Raw genomic sequence first — 7974 nt, 5'->3', positions numbered from 1 at the left:
CTATAATAACTCTGTTTTACGTCTTTATATGTTAGTTGTATATTTTTGTGCTTTACAGTCATATAAACAAGTTAATCCAATATATTTTAACTGTATATTAGTAGTAAAACCTTATCTAAACAGATGAAAAATTATTGTTTGCAATCTGCCAAACTATTTCCTATCTGCGTATCCTGGATAATCTTGACATTTTGAATGACCCGTTTATGAAATGTTTTATTATGCCCCAAAATGAGCGACTGAGCCATTAGCGCACCACAAAAAAAAGTTTTCCAGGGGCAGAGCAGAGGGTAGTTTTCCCATAGACTTGTAAAGGACCAGAAGTCCCGTTGAGGCCACAAGATTTACCCCCTGGTGGCCTTTGAAAAGAATGCAGGTTTAAGGCCTTGTGTTATACCATCTGTGCCACAATCTGAAACATGAATTTGATCCCTTAGATGACTGCAACTCAGTCACATATAGAGCCCTACCTGGCCACAACTTTAGAGATATGACTAGGCCTTCTTTTAAGATGCTTGTTTTGAACAAATTTATATAGGTTAGATGTTTCCTTAGATACTCACCCCTTACTTTTTAAAGGTACAGCTGACTGCATTTGTGTGTAATGAACGTTGAGACATGCACATTTCTTTCAAGTGTGTTTTTTATCCAAGCTAAAGCACTTGAAGTTATTAAATACAGATCTGGAAAATAGTTCATTTTTAAGTCGGGATTTAGTACATCTGAATTCAGGCTTTTATGGTTAACCTGCACTGACATGTATCCCACTTCTCTGAAACACCTGAACAAGTTACATCTTGCTTTCAGGTAACTGATTTTGTCACTTTTCTCTAGGTTGGGCCTTCCAGCCAAGTGACTGGCCTGACAGGATAACAAAAAGCAAATTCAAGGAATCGGAGCACACCTTCTTGGCTTTAATCACCCATCGCCTACTAACAGAGGACTTTGCTTCCAGCCTGCTTATGACTCCAAAATCCTTCTCCAGCTGACAGACTTTACAAGTAGTTAACCCTGGTGCCTTTGCCACTACCTGAATTATATTTTCTTAAATTTGAATGCACCCACACATTTATACACAGTAAGTTTTATTATCGTAACAAAGCAAGTTGTACACCTCAAATTTAAAACAATTTCTTCCCCCCCACCCCAAGCGAAAAAGGAAAAGGGGTGATTAAATGTAAATTCTGAGATAACAGGTCCATTTTTTAAACCCATGAAGCAGTGGGGGGCAAAATTTACAAGCTTGTTTTTTTTTCCATTTTGTTCTTTATTAAAAATGTCATTTCAAATCTCATGGATATCTGTAAAACAATACAATGAAAAAAAAAAAGTCCCATAGAAATGGTGTCAAAATAACCACTCTCCCCAATATCCAACATACTCCTGCCCCACCCTGCCCTCCCTCTAAACATTACAAGTCAAAGGAATGAGCTGGTACTCATTAAGCACGTAGGGGAAAATAAGTTTTAAGGATTCAACATCCCAAATGAAAAAAAATAAAATAAAATTTAAAAAAATGAAAGAAAAGAAAATATTTAGAGGTCTGCTAGCGCTAGGTCACTACACCATGGCTTTAATCAATTTACCACACAACCTTGAACAGAAGAACTTCTGTGTGAATAGTCTTCAAATCTACTTAGGATGCCGTGCTGATTCTATTTTTTAGACTTTTTTATTATCATTTTTAGATGACTTGAGGGGGATGGTACTCAAAATTCAGGGCAAAGTGGCATTTGCCTTAGATGAGTCGAGGGATAACAAAAAATGGCACCAACAAGTGAAAGAGGCTTCAGAATGGAAAATGAAGCACACACGGATTAAAAAAAGAAAAGAAAAAAAAAGTAACAAAAAATAAAATAAAACCTTTGCTCCCGAACATGAGTGGAAAAACTGAACAGGGAATAGAAGGTTGAGGGTCTTGGTAAATGGTGGTTTTCTTAGTCATCTTCTCCCTCGTCGTCCTGAAAGAGCGAGACATCACGCAGTTAGCAAGTGAAGAGGGAGGGGAGGTGACCCCACACCACTCACATCAATTTTCTCAGCTTTTAGTAGATTACCTCTCCATCTTCTCCATCATCCTCTTCATCTTCCTCGCCATCTTCATCTCCTTCCTCATCAATGTCCTCCAGACCCTCCTCATCCTCTTCATCTTCCTCACCTTCACCCTCTTCATCCTCCATATCAGGAACCTAGAGATGAGGAAATCTTAAGCATTTTCTTGCTCTGGTTCTTACATTGTTATCATTTCATGGATTGATGAAAGATGTGAGAACATTGTAATACAGACTAAACATCATAAACATACCAGGTAGTACTGCAGAGGGTTTGGCCAGATGTCATCCTTGATGACCTCCCCGAGCTCATCAGCGCCCGCGTCGGCATGATCAGTGAACCAAGTGAAGAAGCTCTCTGGTTCTTCGTGTTGCCTCTTCCTTCCTGCTTTGTTCTGTGTCTGGCTGGAGCGCTTGGTCAGGTCCTAAAAACATCAGGAGTTACCAAACAGTTTGTGACTGGTACAGGAAAAAAAAATTCTCAGCACTACCCATTATCAGCACATTACATTTAAAACTAACAATGTGAGATATAAAAGTCACAAACTCACTACAATTCTGAATAAAATCTATAAACTGTAGATTTAATAGCTCTGGGTTATGAAAATAGAGTAGTCTTTAACCTGCATTACTACTTCTTTGCCAGCAGAGGGCAACTCCTTATGATCACCTTTCTGACTTATCTCTGGTCTCTGTAAACACCTCACTGATGAGTCTATGGTCCCAGTTGTAGGTTTAAAGTCTTATCCAAAACAAAAAATTAACTTCATTATGTCAAACAGGAGTACTGTCAATCGTGAGTGTTTAGTCAATGAGCTTGCTCTGGCACTGATAAACATGATAGGTCAAAGTGGTGATCCACTCATTTACTTTGGTTGACAAACTGAAAGCTGTGCATACCTTTCCTGATTTCCATTTGATTTCTGTTGACTTTGAAGATGGGTCTCCGCTCTCATTCAGATGGAACTCTTTGGAAAGAACTTTGTTTTCGAAGTACGGATTTTCATCAAAATACTAAAAAAAGGAAAAAGAAAAATTAAAAATGCACCCAGGTAAGAAAACTTGCAAATAAAGGAAAAATAATTAAAAAAATAAAAATAGTCACTAAAGTGTTACGTGAAACCATTAAACACTTACAAAATCTATTCTGTAGCCTGACTTGATGTCTTCAAACTCCGTCACCTCCACTCGGCTCAGGTAATGAAGCGCTTCCTCATCTTCCTCCCCCAGTAGGGCTGATACTGTAGGAAGAACATATGGTTATACAGATTTAAAACTTGATTCACTGTCCACATCACTCACACTTGGCACTGTGATGCCATTTTTAAATATAGACAAATTAGAGTAATAAAATTTCTTAGATTATCTGCTTACCCTGTGGATGGTTGACAAATGTGGTGACCCAGAAGTTGGGGATTTTGGCGATCAGTTCTGACCTCTTTTGAAAGAATGGCTGACGGAGTTTGTTGTATTTCTGTTCTACTTTGAGGATCTCCTCACTTGCTTGCTCATTCAACCTGAACAAGAAAAAGAGAAGTTTAAAATTTGCACAATCCAGGTAACCAAGTGTAATGTCAACATATAGATAAATGCTATATTTATTTACATATGCGTGTCCAACAGTGGACAGTGTTGTGCCCAAACTTTATTTGCATTTTGGATTTATTGATTATTTAAAAAGGGTTTATTGTCTCATATGCTTTCAGTTTACCTTTTGGAACATCATCCAATTTAGCTCAATTCACATTCATTTGAGTTGTACTTAAAATTGAAGGAAAACCATTCAATTTAAAAGAAAAGTTTCATTTTTCTTCAATAGAAGAAAAGCCCAAACTCTGCCTTACACCAAAACAACCCAATTTACATTTCGACATATGCCTATTAAATCCCTCACTAAATTATATTTAGATGTTTAATTATATTTAATTGATATTTTACTTTATGCTCTAGTGTCATTTTCACCACAATGAACAATGCTGCCTTGCATTTCAATTTATTCAACCCTTCCACTTTAAGCTATGTCATATTTAATATTCTGGCTGTTCACTATAATAACTGCATCTTAATGCAGTTCAGTGATTATGCAGGTTTCCAGATTGTAGCATGTTAATTTAGCGACATAGTTCCTCTTTTCATCAAAACATGTAGCAAACATCACCGAGATTTCTAAAAGGCAGAAAATCTACCCCTATAAGGACACGTTTAGCTTAAAAGGTTTATTACCTGTCAATTTCATTTTGAACTTCATCAATGTGTTCAATAGCTTCTTGCTGCTCTTTCTCTGTGGGAAACAAAAAATTGTTAAAAGATTATTATATGCAAATTACACACAGCAACAGTCAAGTAGGACCTCGATTATCCATTTATTTATTTTTTACTTTTAGTCAGTCCTTCATACAAACTTATTTTACAGAGAAACTAAGTTTGCCATTATCTGAAAATTCTTTTTACACCAAATGTAATTTTATACCAACACCTACCGGAGCGCAAATAAAACCCAACTTAATTCTGCGTTAGTACAGTGTAAGTAAAGATATATGCCTGATTAAATCCCCCGGAGGTTAACGTAAGGTAAGCGGCCAATAGCTGCAGCTCTAGCGGCTCAGACACTCACCGTTTCCTGCCGGCTGCTACCTATAAGGCCGCGTGGTTTAAATGTGGGACATCTGAGTGCACACACACACACAGAGCCGCGATAACATGAGGGACCAAAACCGGGGACAGATGCCAGAATACCCCCCATTACTGTGAAACCGTCCCCCATACAGTAGAAATCCTGTGTGTTTTCGTCCACATAAAATAATTATCCGGTTCACCTGACTGCGTGACCAGTTGATTTAAATGCATCTTTAGCGGTAACAAAACACAGCGTCGTCTGCTAGCATTAGGTAACGTTACAACAACAACACACAGGCTGGCTAACTGCTAATTGAAACGGCCAACTTTAACCCTTTTAAAACAAAAAATAATTAGCTGCAACCCTTTATCGGATAGTGTGGAGTGATTTTACTCCCAAACACAGAAAAATATTCTTTCAAGATTACACACGGACACTCAGTTAGGAGCCTTCGACATCACTGGCCACGCTGATGATGCTAAATTAAGGAGCTAACATGGCCTCTCAGCACCGGTCTGAATTGAACAACAGAAGGCAAGAGAAGCGGCATGTTAGCTGCGGAGCTAGCCACCGTTAGCGCAGCGCGAATACACGCAGCAACCGCCGTGGCCAGCCATGAAGAAGCTCCCGTGGCGTGATGCAAAAATCAAAGCAGTGCACAAAATAATTAGCAGGAATAATGCACAAAGTGGCAATGCAAAAATATGTTAAGAGAAGAAAGTGAAAATGGCGGTGAACAGGAGGCCGCCATTCCCCTTACCGGAGGTCTCATCCGCTCCGTCATGGTTTGAGTTCAGCTCCTTTTTACTCACTTTTGCCGCCGAGGCCGACATGTTTTCGCAAGCTGGGGTAACTTACAGACGTCTGAGAAAATATCTGGTAGCTTTGAATCCGGTTTCTCCTTAAACAGGAGAACGTTTATTCGGCGTAAAGTTCAGCGTGCAGAAGCCAACAACGTGCTGCTTTCCACACAATGTAGCTGCCGATGAGCGAGGAAGTCAGAGCAAGCGCCGCTCACGCGCTCCTTTCATTACGAACACGCCTCGCCGAATGGAGAAGACCAGCTCCGCCTCTCAAAATAGGTCTTACTACTTGGCTCCAATTTGCTGATTTACCGCCGTCTCTTCTCTTAAAATAACACCAGAAATGAGCAAAACCTGCAATTATCACTTTTATTAATGTCATATTCGATTATGAAATTAACTTGTTGTAATATGTTAGATTTACTCAGGCCAGGCCGAAGCTGCCGACTCACACTTGCGCACTTAAAAAAAAAAGCTGAATGTCAGTTGGAAGAGCCTCATTCTGGTGGTCAGTGCTAATTAGCTGTTAGGAACGATTTGACTCCAGTTCAATTGTTTTATTTAGTTATGAATACAAAATATATTTTGGTTGAGGTTATGGCCAGAAGGTTGCTTAGTTCTCCACTGTGCTTGTAAACGAATGTATGATAATATATTTGTATTTGCTGGTTTAGTAAGGAAAAAGACAAGCTAGTTGAAGTGTAACTGCATAATTACATGTCTTAGGTTCCTATTTGCTCATCTACTGCCATATATATATATATGTGTGTGTGTGTGTGTGTGTGTGTGTGTGTGTGTGTGTGTGTGTGTGTGTGTGTGTGTGTGTAATTTCAGATGATCAAATTAACCGGTCATTTGTTGTGTGTACTTCAGCCAGTGCTAAGCTTCTAACTTAAAACTAACTGTAAGTTGGAAAAAGGAACCCCTTACTGGTGATCTGTGTTAATTAACTGTTATGAATGGTTTTGACTCTAGCGCCATTTATTTTATTTAAATTTGGATTTGAATAGAGAATATATTTTAGTTAAGGTCATGCCCGGGAGCTTGATTAGTTTCCTACTGTGTTTACAAATGAAGCTATGATAAAATTTATTTGTATTTGCAGTTTTGGCAAGGGGGAAAATAAAATACAGGTAGTGGATGTAAGTAAGTAAGGTCCCTATTTACTGATCTACTGCCATCTGTTCGCTTTGAATCCCAACCAAATAAAAGTGTAAAAAACAAAAATGAATAATAGCTTAATAATATCATATTTGATCATCAAATTAACTACAGTCATCTGTTATATTTACTCAGGCTACGGTTAAGCAAACTTAAAATAAAGCTGTAAGTTGGAAGAAGGAGCTAGTCTGTGCTAATTAGTATTAGAAAATTAGCTACATTTTTAAAATTTAAATTGGAATAAGGATGATATTTTATTAAGGCTATGTCCAGTATCTTCCTTAGTTATCCACCACATTTATAAACAAATCTATGATTAAAACGTATTTGCTTGTTTAATAAGGAAACATTAAAGCTGGTAGCGGTGTACCACACCTATTAGTGTAGTCTCTTCTTCTTCTGAGCTATTTTTTGTAAATGTTTAATTTGATAAGAATAAAGAACATACTTTAGGTAAGGTTATGTCCAGTAGCTTTCTTAGTTATTCACTTTACCTATAGACAAAGCTATTAAAAAAATAAGGTTTCCATTTGCAAGTTTAAAGAGTTGATAAACAATGTACCATGTGTAACAGCCTGATTACAACACGTGTATGGTCCCAAACTGCTCATTTATTGTCATCTCCTCTACAGATCACACCGCAAATGAACAAAAACCTCCAAAGAATTAATTGTGGTCATCAATTAGGTTTATTACATCTGAATGGAAGTGGAAAGTAGAAACTTCATTCTTGTATTCTTGTTAGTTATACCCAAAGTAATTTTGTGATTTACGTATAAAAAAATCTTACAATGTAGTGATGGTTTTGTCGAGTAACTGTTGTAGTCTTCACTGTATAAGCAGGGTTTACGACTACAAACACGTTTGGTATGCATGCCAAAAAGTGTCTGTCTGCCAGAAAGTTATTGCCAATGTTTCTGTTTGTTATTTATGCCTAATACCTTTACTGATATTGGTAAATAGACTGTAGTCGACAGGATTTATGAAAGCTTTACTTATAAAATGAAGAAATTACCTGTTTAGTAAGTATATTTAATACAGAGTTATTGTACCTTCTATTGTTCTACATTATAATTAATCCAGTCCTTTTTGGCTACTTTACTTAACTTTTTAGAACTGCTATTTTATAACTTTGTGGCGCCCTCTTGGACAGATCTCTTTTGGAAAATTGATTTTTAATGTAATTTACATTTTATATTTGGATAAATAAGGCATATGAAATAGTTACTTTGCCAAAAACCTACCTTTTGATAGGAATGTTCTTTCTGGCTCAGAATGACTCATTATAATTCATGAGACATATGTTGGACAAATTATAGGCCAACAAATCATTTACAGCACT

The 7974-nt window shown here is 37.4% G+C and overlaps 1 protein-coding gene across 1 annotated transcript; it reads right to left on the bottom strand.

Annotated features, from left to right (window-relative positions):
- Window positions 1-1068: 1068 nt before the first annotated feature.
- Window positions 1069-5730, bottom strand: seta (SET nuclear proto-oncogene a). Its single transcript, XM_082554260.1, has 8 exons — window positions 5429-5730; window positions 4275-4332; window positions 3426-3568; window positions 3189-3292; window positions 2952-3065; window positions 2306-2476; window positions 2058-2189; window positions 1069-1961 (listed from the first exon to the last, which is right to left on the bottom strand). Exons 1-8 carry the CDS (start codon window positions 5499-5501, stop codon window positions 1938-1940), a joined length of 819 nt encoding a protein of 272 aa, XP_082410386.1. The 5' UTR covers window positions 5502-5730; the 3' UTR covers window positions 1069-1937.
- Window positions 5731-7974: the final 2244 nt, after the last annotated feature.

This window comes from Aulonocara stuartgranti (assembly GCF_965226115.1).
Source record: "Aulonocara stuartgranti genome assembly, chromosome: 12".
In the NCBI taxonomy this organism is placed as follows: Eukaryota; Metazoa; Chordata; class Actinopteri; order Cichliformes; family Cichlidae; genus Aulonocara; species Aulonocara stuartgranti.
This window is presented reverse-complemented; position numbering and strand designations above follow the sequence as displayed.

Coding starts and splice junctions, on each gene's coding strand:
- seta (XM_082554260.1), bottom strand. CDS start 5,501: ATGTCGGCCTCGGCGGCAAAAGTGAGTAAAAAGGAGCTGAACTCAAAC. Junction 4,333..5,428: donor CGGAGCGGATGAGACCTCCG/GTAAGGGGAATG, acceptor TGTTTCCCACAG/AGAAAGAGCAGCAAGAAGCT. Junction 3,293..3,425: donor ATTTGTCAACCATCCACAGG/GTAAGCAGATAA, acceptor TTCTTCCTACAG/TATCAGCCCTACTGGGGGAG.